Genomic DNA, 18,941 nt, shown 5'->3' on the forward strand with positions numbered 1-18,941 from the left:
TTGCCCAATTTCCAAGTTACCTTCTTAGTATAATTGGGTCACATTTTAGAGAAACATTATTGAACAGAATATTTTAAGATTTTCAGGTGTCCCACATTCCAAATACATTTTTTCAAGTGTAAATCTTTGGGCATATTCATTCTAGACGTGGAGTTTTTGTTTTGTTTTTTAGGAGGAAGAATGAGAGAAGGAACACGGCTTTCAGATTTAAATATAAATGTCTGAAAATACCTAAGTTCTTAGGAGAATTTTTAAAGGGAAAATAAATTTATGAGGCTAAGGCTTTGAGGAAATGAGAGGAAATGAGATATGTGAGAAATATTCCTTTAAAGATGTGTGCACATTGAAGTGGGGACAAGGCAATGTCCTAGGCATGGGTTAGGGGTCTGGAAGAGAATCCAAGAGAGGACATTGCATACACAGCTGCTGGCTTCCCTTGCACGAGGGAGCCCTCCCTCTTGCACGTGGAAGCCCTCCCTCTTGCACATGGATACACCAAGGAGACAGCAAGGAGACCTGATGGTAAGAAATGGATTCGAAGCTGGGCAGGCTCTGCTCAAACTCTGGTACCATATTCACCAACTTGTGATATTGAGCATTGCTTAATGTGAAACCTCAGCCACTTTACCTGTGAGATTCATAACTTTACTCACCTGGAAGGGCCGCTATGAGGAGTCAATGGCATGATATATATAAAAGGATGAGCACAGTGACAGGCATATAGTAAATTATCAGGAAAGGGAAGTTCCCATCAAGTGCCAGTCACAGCCTGTCACCTGCTTACTCCTCTGAAAGGAGGGCATCTGGTCACACCCTGGTTTCTGCTGTGGCTCCCTCCTATCCCCCTTTCTCCAGGATTGACTTTTTCTGTATCAGAGGATTGGAATTCAGATGTAATGCTTTCTGGTAACCACTGATGAAAAAGCCAACCAAGATAAAAGCAACCACTTTCAGATGGCTGCACCACATAACCTTCTGTGTAGCATTGGCTTTGGACAAGACCAAGCATCTTTGTGTCCCATGGTTTATGTCTATGGCCAACTGATCTGATTCTGTAAAAAGACACGACCTTACTTGCCAGGGGAGACTGGCTTGATACACCATTTGTCATGCATTTCTATTTATTTATGACACTGCACTTATAGCTTCTGTCCTCCCATCTGCTTCGGGCAGTGTCCTCGAGAAGGAAACATTGTGCTGATAAGAAAGTTGAGTGTAGAGCTGAAACCTCAGGCAAGGGTTTGCTTCACTCTGACTTCCTGCCATGTGGATATTAAGTCTTACCTTTGATCTTAAGTCTTGTTCTTTCCCCTTCTTGCCATGATGTTTTCCTAGATGATGACAGCTGCGATCCAGGATCCTCATCCATCATGTTCAGCGCACTGTCTCGGATAGGGTCGCTTCAGAAACAAGAGGCACAAGAAATAATCCCGATGAAGAGCCTACACAGAGGAAGGAAGGCATTCAACTCTGGTTATCAAAGAAACACAAGCCAAGAAGAGTACTTCGGTGGAGTAAGGAGGGTGGCTTTAAGGCCCAAACCTCTGTTTCATGCAGTGGATGAGGAGGGTGAGTCTGGAGGGGAGAGTGAGGGCAAGGCCTCTTTGGTCGAGGTTCAGTCGAGGTGGACAGCTGACCGTGGACACGGCAGGGACCATAACAGGTCCCACAGTCCTTTGCTCCCAAAAAAATAGTGTTATTGTCCACAAGATTGTTTTGGTGTTTCTCAAGAGTCTGTCTTCCTGTGACTGTGAAAGAAAGATTTCTGGAATTCAGAATAGAGCTATTGAGTTTGCCATCTTGAAGCTGTTAGACATCGATCTATAAGCAGCAGGAAGATTTTTTCCAAGGACTAGGAGCAAACTTGCAGGCTCTTCCGTGTTCTTAGTGTGGGATACCTTTAGATGAATTCCCTGTGAGTGAGAGAAGTTAATCACCCCAGGAATTAGACACTAAGAATTCCTAAGAACTTTCTATCACGAGCATCGGCTCCAAGCCATATATTGAAATACAAATGCGATTGGTCAGTAATTCACATTGCCAATATGTATATGCAACTTATAATCCAATTAGAACTAGAAGAGCCTTTGAAGTCACCTGACTCAGCCCCCTGTGTTTACAGAAAAGGACATGTAGTCCCTGTGAACTATGGTGAGTTCATAGTCGGATTGCCCTCCCTCCAAAATGAAACTGATTTGATTTTGATTTCATATTCAATATGCAATAATTATGTTTTATCAGAGATAAAATTTGTTATGAATTTGCTTTATTTAGTCAGTAGCAATGATAGATGTGATACACACTATAGGATTAATCTGTGAACAATGGGGTTATGGCCTATTTCATAATTGGAATATTTATTTTAAAAATGAACATTAGAAACAAAACAGCCATAAACGGATTTTAATAGCAATGACATTAACAACATGTATTTATTAGGCGTGCATTTGTAGGGTGTGACATTTTACCCTAGGGTATAAAACTATTTTTCAATTTCATTTTCCATCCCCATTATCCCTGAATTTGACCTTGAATCTCACACTCCAACTCTTCAATTTTGCTCACTTTTTGTCTTCTCTTCCACTTTCCCTCTCTTCTGGCCACCAGTAGGTTAACAAACATTTATCAAGCATTGTTATTGGGCCAAATGACTAACCTACGATATGCAACTAACCAAATACCCTTTTGCCATCACTGTTTTTGGCATCTCTACCATCCTCAGCTGATTTAATCTTATATGTCTTTAAAGGCCATGATCAAGGGCATCCTGCTCCCTAGACCAGCCTTTACCTTCTCCTTTGGTGCCCTACATCCCTTTGGATATGCTATATACCTTATCTGTGAATTATGTCTATGCATACACACGTAGGTCTCTTCCGGTGGTCAGTGGGCTGAAGGACAGGGAGGACAGTTTATTCATTTTAAATTTTGTCCATTTATCTGTTGTGTTTTTTATCTCACCCCTTTACCTGTTTTGTATTTTTTGGCTTTTTTTTCATCTTTTTCTGTTATCGGTTATCACAGTGCCTTGTGCATGGTAGATTATAAATGTTAAACTGACAATAGTGTTTTAGATCTGTAATGGGCATTTGAAAAGGTGTTATCAGGCATTTTTAGTTTGTAAATGATAAAAATGAGGTCTTGAGATGCTCTCTGATGCCAACTCAGAGTTTGTTTTTCCTTGAAGGATGCTTGCTTGTCCTCTAGTATAACCCGTGGATGCTAGTTACTAAAGACATGTGCTTTCTCCTGAATGTATCTTTTTTTTATGACTTGAACTCATTTTCCTGCTGCAGTGGTAGAAAGGCCATCAAAGAAGCCCATTTGTCTTTCTCCTTCTAAACCTGAAATATAAAGCTGCTTCTAAATTGTCTAAATATCTTGATTTTAATAAAAATGACACGCTATCAAATAACAGTAATCAGCCTAAAGGGACAGAGGCACACATAAAACTCAGGAATCTTTGGTTTTGTCCTTGGTTTTTTGTTTGTTTCTTTGTTGTTTTGTTTTGTTTTTTCTGTCACCCAGACTGGAGTGCAGTGGCATGATCTTTGCTCATTGCAACCCCTGCCTCCCGGGTTCCAGCAATTCTCCTGCCTCAGCCTCCCAAGTAGCTGGGACTACAGGTGCGTACCACCACATCCGGTTAATTTTGGTATTTTTAGTAGCGACAGGGTTTCGCCATGTTGGCCAGGTTTGTCTCCAACTCCTGACCTCAAGTGATCTGCCTACCTTGGCCTCCCAAAGTGCTGGGATTACAGGCATGAGCCCCTGCGCCCAGCCAGATTTTGTTCTCTTTGTTTAAAGAAATAAGCAATCAACAACAAAAGAAAAAAACTGTGCTCCATGAAAGAAAGGCAGTGGGCCATTATCCTTAAACCACAGATGGAGATACAGCAGCAGAGAGAAGTCATCAGGATTCACCTTTCCAGTGCCATTAGGGAAACAAACTCTTGAGACCTGAAGCGTCCCCACATCCCTTACTGTACTCTATCCATACAACAACAAGATATCCATTGCGAAGGCCCCTTCCTGGAGCAGCCAGCAAGGTCTAAGAATCAGTGGACTCTATCTAAACTCTCCTGTTTTACTCTGAGATGCTGGTGCCATTAAGGTGAGGCGTGGTATGACTTAGTAGAGTAGAACATGACCCTTTAGTTGGTAGAGGTCATAATGGAGTTGTTTTCCCCAAGGACATGTGTTCATCTAGACAGATAGGCATGGCTGTTCAAGCTTGGAAAGAGGCCCTGAAGCTACTTCCTAAAACTCGTGGCAGGTTGAAGGCCCCAGTGATGCTGTGGTGCTGGTGGCTCTGTCAGACATGGAGAGCTTACGGCCAAAATGGCCTCTGTATTTCATCATCCACTATTGTCTGAAAATGCGGTGTGATTTGATCTTCCCTCCATACCCTCTGGAAGGGCAGTGCACTTTGGAGATTGGTTGAGGGTACAGCAGCTAGCCCAGGAATGCTCTGGTTATCAATTTCACATGATGAGTTTTTCCAAGAGGCACCCAGCAGTGCAGCAGAGGGGATATTCTCTTGAGTGTCAAGGACAGCCTGGTGCTTCTTCCCTACTTCCCGCTGAAAGGAAATTAAATTGCATTAAGTTTCCTATTTTGAGCCTGGCTTCTGGTCCGCTAAACAGTCAACATTCTCTGCCAATGGGCCCAAAGAATTTGTCCTTTTATTTTCAACCTAAAAAAAAAAAAAAAAAAATCATGCACAACACACACAATCCTAATTTTCCTCTAAGAGTTTTTGTTTTTGTTTTGTTTGTCTTTAACTTTCTAAAACCTAGTTATATTATTAGCCTGAAGGGTCTTGGGTTTCAGTGAATTTCTGAAGTTGAGTAAAGTATCATTTCTTTTTTTTTTCCTATATAGTAGGCTTCCACTTTAAAGATTTTCCACACATTTATGGTGTTTGGGATATGGTAAATGTTCTTATTCATCCTCCTCAAGTCTGACATGATGCCATGGGCACCTCTCCTGTCTTTAACCTACCTGCTAGAACAGAAACATTGGCCTATAAGGGAATCCGCTATGACAAAGTAGAGAATGAGATTCTGGACACTTTATTATGTGTCCTTTATTCTTTCCTTTCTCTCACAAAGTCTCTATACTGTGCTTCTCTGAGAAAGTTGAAGGGTCATGGGAGGCAGAGCTGGAATTACTACCGAGTTTCATGATAAAATTACTTTTCCTGTATAAGAGGTGACTACTAAGGCAGAATTCAAGTCTTCAGCCTGGAATGTTGATTTCAATTTGCAGAGAAGTCCCGTGAATATGGCCTCACCTGTCAAGATGCCTGACAGTATGATCATTTAGATTTTCTTTTTTTTTTCTTTTTTTTTTTTTTTGAGACGGAGTCTCGCTCTGTCGCCCAGGCTGGAGTGCAGTGGCCGGATCTCAGCTCACTGCAAGCTCCGCCTCCCGGGTTTACGCCATTCTCCTGCCTCAGCCTCCGGAGTAGCTGGGATTACAGGCGCCCGCCAACTCACCCGGCTAGTTTTTTGTATTTTTAGTAGAGACGGGGTTTCACCGTATTAGCCAGGATGGTCTCGATCTCCTGACCTCGTGATCCGCCCGTCTCGGCCTCCCAAAGTGCTGGGATTACAGGCTTGAGCCACCGCGCCCGGCCTAGATTTTCAATAACATAGTTATTCCAAAGCCCAGGCTATGAAATCAGACCACTTGTAGCTGAGAGACTTTGGGGAAGTTAATTGTCATACTTAGGCTGAAATTTATCAATGGATAAAATAGGGTAGTAATTTTATCTACCTCATAGAATGATTGTGAGGATTAAATGAGATAATACATGTAAAATTCTCAGCTTAGATTTTTTTTTTTTTTTTAATAGAAGAGTTTGATCACTATTAGCTATAATTATTTAGGCTAAAATACATGTGCTTATGAAGGAGGACATACATTGTTTTAATTATGTGAACTGAGACTGAGACTTCTGAAAGCTAGCTGGATTGGCAGAAGAGAGGATATTTGAGGGAGCAAGGGAGAAGATGTGACAGAAATAGAGAACATCGCCACCTTCATCCCAGCTCTACCTGGACACATTTCTACCCAGCATCCATCAATCAAGAGCAGACGAAAGATGGGGCCTGAATATGGAGTCACATCTTTCGACCAAAACAACAACTTCATCTTGATTGTTTTTAGGTCATTACCTCAAATATCAGCAATATTGCTTTTTTGTTTGCTGGCTTGCTTTTCGTGTAGATACCCTGGTGTACAGTTCTAATCTTGATTCACTCCCAGAGAGACCATGGCGTTGCTTCTGTATACTGTGATGGGCACACAGTGAGGAAAAGGGAAACCTGTTTGTTGAGAAATAATTCAATGGAGTTTTAATTCCCCAGTTTGGAATTTCATTTCTATAAGAGATCTTCCCTGCAAAAAAGTGATTCTTTTAACTTGTGAAGATTAACTAAAGAGATAAGTGTTTGAGCACTTTTAGTATGGAACAAAATAGTTTCTGGTACATTTCATAATGTTGCAAAATTAGGCAAAGTAAAATTTTCTTAATAAATGAAGTCAATGAGTGTATTGATGTTGTTTAAGGTTTTTGCAAGTCTATCCACAAATAAAACAGGTGGTTTCTTGTAGTTTTACATTGTTTTTGTTTTAATTATTTTTCTGGCTAAACTCTGTCAAGTATCTCGTTTCTAATTCCTCCTGAGAAAACCCAGCAGTGCAGACAGAACGCTTCCTTTCAGGACATCAGTCACTGTTAATTGCTAATGGGGCCATAAGCTAAGGGGAATAAAAGAGATGCCTGCATCAGTGCTAGCCACTGCTGTAATTAGCAAGTGATGTGCCCTTTCATCTGTGCACAATAATTGATTTAATAAATTCTTTTTCTTTCTGAGGCTCTAATGAGCTTCCAAGCCAGGGGTACCCAAGTAAGTATGGCAGGTTAGAAACACAATTTCCTTTGCTAGTCTTCTTCAAGTTGGGCTTTACTCAACAAATTAACTAAAAACCATGTTGTGGACTGAACCAAAACTATTTCCTTAATAATACAGATCTCAAATTGAAATAGGTGGTCCTAAAATCAAGGTATTTACTCTGTGTTCTAAGAAATCAATCTTGAATGGAGTAGTGATAGCCAACATTTTTAGAGTGCTTACCATGTGCCAGGCACTATTAAAATGTTTTACATAGTAGTTTCAGTACGTCTGAAATGAAGGGAAATGAGTTTAGAGAGATTAGGTAACAGGTCCAAGGTCTCCCTAATTTTAAGGAAGACCTTAGACAACAGGTCTGTCTTGGCTCATAACCAGTGACCTAAATTTCCTCCTTGAACAGAATTGGGAATTTAATAAGTGACTCAGATCTACACAAAATTATTTCTTGCTTGGGAAAGATCCAATAGGAAAAAACAGAGAAGCTCCATCTTGCCAAAAAAGAACTTTGCTTTAAAGTGGACATGTAAATACAGTGGAAACTGCTGTCGTTTTGAAAATTTGTTTTTATAAACTTAATGAATGATGTAAAAATTAGATGATAAGCAAGATTGCTATTTTGAGTCATTATGTTTTTGTTTTTGAGGACTCATAAAATGTTCTGGTCTGATTTTAAATTGAGTTTCTTTTTGAATTTCAATTATACGTTGTTTCCCAAAGAACTTTTTCATGGTTCCTAAATGAGTCCCTGGCCAGACAATGTCCACAGTTCTCGGCAACGTTGAAACATGAACTATGTTGTTTACTTAGAATGGACGCATGAACCAACATTTTCACTGAAGAAAATGGGAGAGGATAAGGAGAACGACTTCAACTATTGAAGCATTCATACAATATTTGCAAAAGAACTTATATTCTTGGCAAGCACTTTGTCAATAATTGAACATATACTATATGCTCATAATTTTACTAAGTACTCTATATATACACTTCAAAAATTTAATTCTCATAGCAATCTTATAGAGTAGTTAGTATGTTTATTCTCCCCACTGTACAGAGGAGGAAACTGAGTCTCAGCTAAGTTAACACAAAGTATAGCTAGTAAGTGGCAGTTATCATTTAGAGCCATCTGTTTCCAATGTCACTAACTCTATCCGCTAAGCTGTAGTTACCCTCATAACTGTTCTAGAGAATACACTGAAAAAAAAAAAAAAGAATATACTTTTTGCCACCATCCTTTGAATTTTAAAAGTTACTTTACCAAACCAGATAAAATTTAGGTCTTGTTTAATTGCTGCTGCCACAGCTCCAAGCTTCCTTTCCATTTTACTTGATGCTGAAGTGCTAATTCATGCTCAGAGAGGCTGTGACGAAATCACTCATTCAGGAGTTTGCGTCTTTGGACAAATATAGTGAAGTGAGGCTATGAGTTATGCTTGAATTAAGTTATTTTTATTCAGTATTTTTGTTTTCATTGGATTTTATCTTTGAACTAGTGAAAACACTCACAATTGAGTCAGTTAGAAACTCTTAAAATAAGGGGTCGCTTATCACCATGGCCCTGAGCCAGTCTAAAAAGAAGGAAGGACCCATAGTGTTTCATTTATTTTGTTTTCTTACAGCAACTTTTCTGGGTAACTAAGAGTGAGTGAAACTCCGACCCTGGGTTTCACTGGTGTACTATTTCACCCGTGAAGGCGGCCCTTGTTTTGAGTTCATGCTTGTCCTGGACCTGGTTCAGGAGGCAGCTCTATTATCTAACTGTGCCATCTTTAAAAGGGGTCGTGTAGATGAGGGGGAGGGGGGGCGGTGGGAGGATATCACCAAAGTTCTAAATGGAGAAGTTAAAAAAACAACCAGTCAGAAAGGAGGATGAATGTTCTGCCCTCCAAAAAAGGATATTCTCAAAAGGAGAGGACAAAAGGACAGGTCCTCACCCAAGGACACGCCCATGGAAAGTCACACAGAGCCGGGCAGTACAGACCAGCCCAACACAGGGTTTAGCAAACAATGCTTGCCCTACCCCACCCACATCCCTGGAGCTGAATTTCAAGTTCTGATTTTAGACAATACAGCTGGAATGTCTGCACTTTCACTTCACAACACATGCCGTTTCAGGCAGCTCTCTGGTAAAAAGAAAACAATTTGGACAAATAAGAATGAAAATGAACATTTGGAAAGTAAACTACATCTATGGTGAATTTGGGCAATTAAATTCCTCCAGGCAGAATGAACAGAAAATGAGACATTGTGGGGTACCTCACAAGAGGTTTAGTGGCATAATGACTTGAGGAAGGAGGGTGAATTTATTGGAGGAGAAAAGGTACTATCATGATTAAATCACAACACTAAGCCTTTCTTGGTATTTAAGGGAGGCTCAGGAAACTTCCATACATAGGAAGATAATTTTACGTTTGATAAATTATTTGCAAGGTTTAGAGTCCTGTCCAGTGTTCTGTACAAGATTCTAAATGCTTTGGATGCCAGACATAAAGAAAGCTCTGGGGAAATATTGCTGCATTAATGTGTCCTGTTAAGTCCTAAGATCTAAATATCTTAGAGCAATGGTTAAACCTTGGTTTAGCACTACAGGGTCAGTTCTTCCAGGCCTCTGAACTATCTCCAGGATTACAGTGAATGTAGTTTACCTTGCAGTAGATGTCTTTCCAGTAGGCATTAGCCTTACCTGTCTGGAGACAACCCTATAGCCTCTCCCTTCAACAAGGCAATAGTTCAGAATCAGCAGGTGTGGGATGGAGTATTCCCTCACAACTTAGCAGCTGTGTGGTATTGACCAAGGAAGTCAGTTCCATGTCACTGAACTGGGGATAACGACATCTACTCCGTCTAACTCATGAAGTGGTTGTGAGACTCGGATGAGGTCAAGAGTTTAGTAAACTCTGAAGTATGGAGCCCTGTATCTGTCTTGAGCAACTGGAAACATTTTTGTGCCTATGAAAGAACTTAAAGAGGAAATACAAGTGGTTAAGAGCTGGAGTACAAGAGTAAAACAGACCTGAATTTGAATGCTGTTTTGCGGTTTTGTAAAATCTTACTCAGACAATTTGCTTAACCCTTCCAAGCATTAGCAGAATATTTGACATACAGTTTAGCGCACAGTAAATGTTAGTTATTACCGTATTGATGGTTTTAGATAGTTTTGTAGTTAAAGGTGTGTTAAAGAAAAAAATTATTCAATTACACTTGTTAAGGCACACTAAGGAAGACTTCATTTGGGAGCATCAAGATAGATATAGAGACCACTGTAATGAGATTTTGCAGCGAGAAACAGAGATTGGGTCCACTCTGATTACAGCACTGGCAGAGTGGGAGTAATTGAATGGGAAATTACTAAGAGGAAACATCAGGGGTAAAGGGGATTCTGGCCAAACCAACCTAACTCTTGCTGAAGATAGGCCAGAGTAATCAGACATCACCTGGGGGATGGTGGAGGACAAGACCCCAATGAGATATTGAGGGTAATCAGACATGGTGGGGGCTGGGGGTGGTGTTTCTTGCTAAACTGACTTAGCAGTGTTCTTTTCTAAAACAGATTTTATAAGGAGATATACAAAAGGGCCTAGGAGAAGGTTTAGCCTCTGCCTAATGTTTGGTCAAGCAAAGAATCTTTGGCAGGTGTGGGCTATGGAGTCGGACTGTCTAGATCCTGTGAAAATATATTTTTTAAAAAATATAAAAATCATGACTCTCAAATATAAGATGAACACTTGTCAAAGATATATTCAACTCATTAATTGAGAAAACAAATATGATGTTTCCAGCAGTTTGAAGGCAAATACAAAATGCCATTTATAGACAATCAGGAATGCTAAAATTAACTTACAAATAGATGCAAAACAAGCTTTTTGCATGGCGGGAGGGGAAATCAAAAATTGTCTCTCTACCTGATAGAACCATTTGCATGTCTATGAACAAGAATTACTTGGCAATGTCAACAGTTTTCTATAATTTTCAGAGTTGTAATTGGCTGAAAGACAACAAAATAATTCATAGAAAATGAAAGACTAAAATGACAGTGGTTGGAGCAGATTAAAGTTAGTCTAGAAATCAGAGAAAGTGAAATATTTTGATACCCTAATGTTGTAAACTTAAATTTTACTTTTGTAAGAACCGATGGGAAATACTATCACCCAGAAAGGGCCAGTTCCTCTGGCAGAGGGGTGAGCTTCATCTGGATTATTGCCTAGGGCTCAATTTTGCATCTCATTCAAATTTGACTCCTTTGTGCTTTCAATAGATTCAACCCTTAAAGAATTCACTTAATATATTGATCCAACTATTTCTTAAGAATAAGATAATCAGCACCCTTCATACAATTATTACTAACTGTATCAACAAATACCATGGGATTCAGTTCGTTTGTCTATTTAAACACCATTTTTACCCCATGAATTGTCATTATGGATTTATGTTTGCTTCTAAGATATGCCCAACTTTTGCAAAGCTGTCTAAAGTCAGTGAAAAGTTTTTCCTTTCTGTTGTTCAGATTGTTTGTTTTGATGTATTGATAATAGAACTCATTAGACTATGGGACCTTAGACAAGTTATCGTAGCTCTTTGAACCTTTATTTATTTTATTGATTTATAAAATGATGATAATAATATTACCTCTGATGTTAAAAAATAAAATTTATGTAAAACCCCAGGCAAAGAATCTACTGAGCACTAATTTTTTAAAAATTGTTACCCTTCCCTCTATGTCTCTAGGAAGTCTGTGTGTGTGACTGTGTGTGTGTTTATGAAAGAGAGAGAGAGAGAGAGAGAGAGAGAGAGGAGAAATGAAGGCACTAACAATATTTTCTTTGTGTAACTTGTTCACAGAACTCTGAGATCTTCCTTGAATGAGAGTTCTGTGTGTACCTCATGGCCCTGTTGGGATTAGGTGTGGAACAGGAAAGGAAGATAGACGTGGACAATTTCCCCCACAGCTCCTAGTGAGTGGGGGCTATTGTTGACAGCATTGACAAAACTGAATCAATATTGTCCTGATTGTCTTTTATATCTTTCAAGACAAAACACAAATAACATAATTAAGTTCTTTGGCATAAGGCAACCCATAATAGACACTTAAATGGAATCAATGCCACTGGCTTGGTGTTTTGCCTGAATGCACAGGAGAAAACATTTGAATGAGATGCAAAATTCAACAGTAGGCAATAATCTGGATGAAGCTTATCCCCTTTGCCAGAAGAAGTGGAATTTTCTGGGGTGGTGGTACTTCTATAAGTTTCAACAAAAGCACGTAGGCTGGTGACCTATCTGAGTGCTCATGGATCCAGCTATCTGCATGAGTATACACGGAGTTGCTGATCTAAGAGCATGTGGGGCTGGTGATCTGTCAATGCACATGGAGCTGGTGATCTGCCTTCCTGTGTATAGTTGTCCTCTCATGGTCACAAAAGCTCCCATCAGCATTACTTAGCTTCAATTGATCTATGTGTTCTCTATAGTTATTATTTCTTTTGTGGTTGTTGGGATTAAAAGAAACACTTTCTAGTATGAGAAATTTTCACATATATAAAAGTAACAAGATGATGATAATTAGTACCTCTATATCCATCCCTAGCTTCAGTAAATATTAACTCATGGCCAATCTTAATTTCAGCTATACCCACACTTGCTATCACATTCACCAAATTATTTTGATGTGAATTTTCAGGCAATACATAAATTTATATGTAAATATTTTAATATTTGTCACTAAAAATAATATTTTGAAGATCAAGTTAAAACAAAAATCTGTTAGCACATTTCATAAAGATTAACTAAGGTTGGCCAGAGAATTAACAAAATTTTCAAGGTTGAAGTAATAAAAAATTGCTCTTTTTGTAGTATATAACATTTGATACATAAGAATAATATATGGAATCATGTGTATATTACTGAGCAAGACAGTAAAATAAACACACACGAGCCTACAACCTAGTTGAAGGACTACGCAATTCCTATGTTAATGAGTATGTTCTTTCTCTATCCTATTTTTCTTTCTTTTAGAAGCTAACAAAATGTGTAATTTCATAGTTTAAGTAATTTTCAATGGGAAAATACTTCAGATATCACATTTTCATAGGTCACCAATATTCTGAATCTCACATTTATTATTCTATGTTTATGGTTTTATACTAGATGTGTTCCTTCCTATAGGACATACTGTTCCATTTTGTTCATTTTCAGACTTTAGAAAAATGGCTTTATGCCACATGTAATATTTTGAAACCGACATTTGTTCAGTATTTATTGTTTCTAAGATTCATCTATATTGTTGCATTTAGCTATAGAGTTCCTTCATATTTTACTGTTGCATAAAATTTCATTGTGAGAATATACTAGAGTTTCTCTATTCTATATTTTAAAAATCCAATGTTCTCTAAGAAAAGTTCCTAAAAATACAATTGCTGCATCATAGAGTATCTGAATAGTAAAATTCAGAAGATAATGCCAAGTAATATGGGAAAAGGGTGTTAGTGTCCTTCTTTTACATTTATACCATTTCTTGGTATTATTGAACATTTTTTCACTAAGAAATGGTATACCAGTTATTTTGGAGAAAATTATACAACTTTTTTTGGAAAATATTAATGAAGACCCAATTGAAGACAGAAGATGGATAAGAAGACTCAATATAATAAATATATTAATTAATATATCTAATTAAAAGCGCAAAGTCTCAAAAGTAGACAAGGCACTTCAGAAGAAGAAGATTTGGGAGACTAATTAAATCAAATCTCAAGTCTTTTTGTAAATCTACAGTAATTAAGACAATATAGTATTGGAAAAGGATAGATACAAAGACTATAAAGACTCCATAAATAGACTCACACATATATGGAAACATACTTTTTGATAACTGAATGGACTGCACATCTCTGGGGATTAATTAAGAAATGATGAGACAACTGGCTATCCATTGGGAAAAAAATTGGATTGCCACCTTTCATTATAAATAAAAATCAATTCATGGTGCATTTAATACTTAATTATGAAAATATGATATTTCAGGTATTTTCCCATTGAAAATTACTTAAACTATGAAATTACACATTTTGTAAGCTTCTAAAAAGCATTGTTGATCAAAAAAATGCAAAATACTTGGGCCACAACCTAAATAAAAGTGACCATCCAGACACGTAAGAAGAGCAATGAAAACAGCTGTCATCCCAAAGATATTTGACAAATCAGGTGAATCTAACTTATTTTTAATGGCCTTATAGCCTCAATTCATCATGAGTTAGCAGATCTTTCCCCCTGTAAAACTGGGACTCCATAAATTATCCTTAGTATAAGGATGAATAAAAAATGAAATGGACTGACCAATAGCCTACCATATTGGACTTTATCACAGGGAGATGAGCCGCTATCATGGAGACGTTGCATATTTGGATGCCCATGACAGTCCTCATTTTAAACTAACACCTTGTTTTAAGTCATCAATTCATGTGTCATCTGCTTCTAAGATACTGGTTCATTCTCAATATGCTAACTCTGGTTTCTGAGGCTACATGGCTACAAACTGACTGACATTAGTTCATGGTAAATTCATCAAGGTTATCAAGTAAAAATATTTTTGATAGCATAATATTTTAATATGTAAGAGGAATCATAACCAGTAGTTAAACAGTCGAAGATCTATCCTCGAAGCCAGGGTATATGTCAAAAATTGTTGACTTGTGATCCCTATTGGAATGGAAAATATGTTAGTAAAAATTACCACCAGGAAAGGAACTTCTTACCATTAAACTCATTTGTTGACAAAATTACGAAGACTGTCTTAATAGCCAAGGTTCTTAATTGCAAATAACAAATACAATTTCTCTAGTTTAATCAGAAAAAGGAATTTACTAATGGCTGTTGAAGAGTTTATGGAGGCTTTTGAGAAAACTGTCAAATTATACTGGAAATTAAGTTTTCAGGAAAAATGTATAAAACCAGGCAATGAACTAACCCTTGATGAAGAAATTGCCGTTGCTGCTACCACTACTGATGTTACCAAGCATAAAATGGAAGAAAATTGACCTTACTGCAATTACTACTCTTCCTTGCCATTCCACTTACCATGCCACTTCTGACTCTGACAGTTGATTTTGCAAACTCAAAAAGCCAGACAGTCTGCTACTATTATCACCCTGACGAGTCTCTTGCCCAAACTGCTCCCGTCTGAAACAGTCTTACTCAGCTATGTCTGCTGGTTGGAACTTGGGTCATATGCTCACATTCTAGTAGTCAAAATTGTGTTTTGACTATTTTATTGCGAAAACAGCTCTCCTGGAATTTTCATATGCTAGTCTAGGGTCCCCAGGAGCAGATTCCCAGATTAAATTAGGCATGCATGAGATTTACTGGGAGAAACATTCTGAGGGATAGACGGGTAATGAGTGTAGACAGGGAGAAAATTCACCACAGTGCAGGATTCACACCTATGAAAGGAGAGAGGAAAGAAAGGTTTGGGCTGGGATAAACTCAGATAGCAGAACAGTTCTGAGAAAGTTTAAACCAAGCCAGTGGTTTGTGTGTTTGTGTGTGTGTGTTGGGGAAATTTCTGAGCCTAAGATGCCCCTTAAAGAAATTCACCACTGAACAGGAGTGACTGTTTAAAATAGCCTTCCTGTGCTCACTCATTGACTGACAGCAGCTCAGAGAAAGTATAGCCTGGTGTGAACACCAAGCTAGATCCCAAGATATAGCAGCTGGAGGCAGTCAATTATCCATGTTCCCCATAGCAAGTTTTCTTAAAATGGTATCTGAGCACAGCACCTCCATAATCACCATATATCCCAAATATGGAAATATTGAAAGGACAGTGAGCTGCCATAAAAATGAAAAATGGTGCCAACCCTCCCTCTCCCAACCACTCAACATCAATACTGTATAATCCTTCCGTAACACAAAGAAGCCACAACTAATCATTCCTATCAAACAAGGTCACTGGTTCTCATGTGACCCAGTTTCATTCTTAAATTGAACTTGAACAAAGATTAACGAGTCAAAAATAGCCAGAGCCATGAGATCAGAAAGAAAAAAATATTTTCAAGTATATTAATAGTAAGTGCAAAATATTTTTATTGGGTGTAATAGTGACAAGAGCCAATCTCGCTTCTCTCCTTGATTCCTGGACCCATGTATTTGGGGTTACAGTAAACATGGAATCACATATCAGTGATTAGTTCAGCCTACACATCAGATCCTGTTAGGACTGTCATCCAAATTCACAAGGCAGTTCCTCCCCGCTGGCTTCATTCATAACTGAGCCTTCAGTTGACTATTGCATTATTTACTTCTGAGTGGTGGGGTATATGGTAAAATCAGCGAATTCTATCAGTTTCAGTGTATCGCATAACTTCTTTTGCTATAAAATATGTTTCTTTGTCAGCAGCAATGCTTTGTCAGCAGCATGTCAGCAGCAATGCTTACTAAGACTTCATCTAAAGTCTTATTAGACAAAGACTTTAAATCAGGTGTTAGAAATATGCTCAAAAAGTAAAGAAAACCAAGCCTAAAGAATTAAATAAAGCATGGTAATGCCACCCCATTGAATACAATATGTCAATAAAGCAACAGAGGTTATTTTAAAATAAGGACAAAATAGAAATTCTGAAGCGGAAAAGTATAACAACTGAAGTGAAAAATTCACTAAAGAAGATGAGCAGCAGATTTGAGCTTTCAGAGGAAACAACAAACATGCAGATAAATCACCAGAGATTGTCCAATGTCATTAACAGAAAGAAAAAATAAAGAAAAATGAACAAACCCTCAGACACCTGTGGGACACATACCAATACATGAATGGGAAACCAAGGAAAGGAGAGAGAAAAATACTTTGAATAAATAACGGCTGAGAACTTCCAAATTCTGGTGAAAACATTAATCTACATATTAAATAAGCTCAAATAACTCAAAGTTGGACAAATTATAAAGGATCCACACCTAGACACATCATAGTCAAACTGTTGAAAGACAAAGACAGAGAATCTTAGAAACAGCAGGGAAAAAATGACCCATTGTAGACATGGGAGCCTTGGTAAGATTAACAGCTGACTTCCCATCAGAAACCAGAGTCCAGAAGGCAGTAACCCGACATATTAAAAGTGCCAAAAGAGGCTGGGCGTAGTGGCTCACGCCTGTAATTCCAGCATTTTGGGAGGCCGAGCCAGGCGGATCACCTGAGGTCAGGAGTTTGAGACCAGCCTGACCAACATGGAGAAACCCCGTCTCTACTAAAAATACGAAATCAGCTTGGCGTGGTGGCATATGCCTGTAATTCCAGCTACTCAGGAGGCCAAGGCAAGAGAATCGCTTGAACCCGGGAGGCAGAGGTTATAGTGAGCCGAGATTGTGCCATTGCACTCCAGCCTGGGCAACAAGAGTGAAACTCCGTCTTAAAAAAAAAAAAAATGCCAAAAGACAGACTATCAAGCAAGAATTCTATAGCCATCTAAATTATCCTTGAGATATGAAGGAGAAAGTAAGACATTCTCAGATAAACAAAACTGGAAAAATTCATCATTAGTAAACCTGCCATACAAGAAATGCTAACAGAGTCTCTCAGGCTGAAATGAAAGGACACTTGGCAATAACTTAGATCCACATGGAGAAATATAGAGTACGTTCCTATTCTAGTGAGAGAAAAATCATTGTTTCTTCTGTAGTAAAAGAGATTCAATGTAATAAACTGGCTGATAGTCTGGAGTTGGGTTCTTCCAGTGGGTTACATCATACCCTGAAAGAGTTAAACACCAGCACTGGGGAAAAGTCAGTTTTGATGAAGAAAAAATTTATCATAATGAGCTTATACATAGCTTCTATTCCTGTTTTCATGACATATTTCTCATGAAATCACCAACTAATGGCAAAAAAAGAGGGATAACTAATATCCTGAATTCTTCTCCATCATATCACTAAGAGCTTCTGTAGAGGCAGACTTTCGCTGAGTATTAACACGAGGCTGTTCTCCCAGCCTGCCAGGTCCACCTATATTCCTTTTTCCTATACCTGCTTGTCACTAATCTTCCAAGTCTCCAGTCATCCATGTCCCTATTCCTTCCATGACCTCAACTATCTGACCAACAACAAATGGGTTGCTAACCATGTTTGCAGCTTAATTCATTGAGTAATCTCCCCTTCTACACATAGGGGAACAGACATGTAAATCACAGTTCTAGCCATTGGTATAATTTCCTTCCTCTGTTGTAAATACAGGGCCATCACCATCTGTGGTTGTTATGTTGAAGTAGTCCTTTCCCCAGTCATGCCAGCATACATGCCAGAGCTCACGCAGAGCTACCTGTAAGGTGGGCTCAACTGGCCATAGGGAACTTTTCATGAGGTCCAATCCATAGAATGAGCAAGACATAGATATTGGGAGTGTGAGTCACAGGCTCATGAGTTTCACCTTTTAAATAAAGGACTTCGTCAAACCCAATCCTATATGTGGTAAGTAGAATTCTAAAATAGCTCCTTTGGTAGGTAGGTGGAATTATGACCCCCAAAATACATCCACATGCTAATCCTAGGAACCTGTCAATGTATTTGGCAAAAGGGATCTTGCAGTTATTATTAGCTTGAAGACCAAGGATGTGGAGATTCTTCTGCATTACCCAGGTTGGCCCAATGTAACCACAGGTGACTTTATAAGGGAGGCAGCAGGGTCAGGAGGCAGAGAAAGTGGTGAGATGAAGGAAGAGTCTGGAGTGATATGGCCATGAGCTATGGAATGCCAGAGACCTGTAGGAACTGGAAATGATGAAACTTCTCTGGAGTCCTAGAAACCTCTAGAATAAACCAGCCCTGATAACACCTTAATTTTAGCTTAATAAGATTTATTTCAGACTTTCAAGAACCGTAACAGAATAAATTTGTGTTGTTTCAAGCCACGGTGTGGTAGTTTTTTTACACAGCAAATGGAAAGTAATACAGCCCCGAAGATGTCCTGTGGGTATACACACCCTGCATAACCCCTGGGGCTGTGAGTATGACAGATTTTACTTCTGTGACTAAGTTGTGTTT

General features: G+C 38.6%; 1 protein-coding gene across 1 annotated transcript in view; it reads left to right on the top strand.

Annotated features, from left to right (window-relative positions):
- SLC9A4 (solute carrier family 9 member A4) overlaps positions 1 to 2,795 on the top strand; it is a 59,899-nt gene extending 57,104 nt beyond the window's left edge. Inside the window, exon 12 of the mRNA XM_008008269.3 lies at positions 1,336 to 2,795. Within this exon, the coding sequence (XP_008006460.2) occupies positions 1,336 to 1,694 (359 nt within the window). The 3' untranslated portion in view covers positions 1,695 to 2,795. The remainder of the gene's footprint in view (positions 1 to 1,335) is intronic.
- Positions 2,796 to 18,941: the final 16,146 nt, after the last annotated feature.

Source organism: Chlorocebus sabaeus, chromosome 14 (assembly GCF_047675955.1).
Source record: "Chlorocebus sabaeus isolate Y175 chromosome 14, mChlSab1.0.hap1, whole genome shotgun sequence".
NCBI lineage: Eukaryota > Metazoa > Chordata > Mammalia > Primates > Cercopithecidae > Chlorocebus > Chlorocebus sabaeus.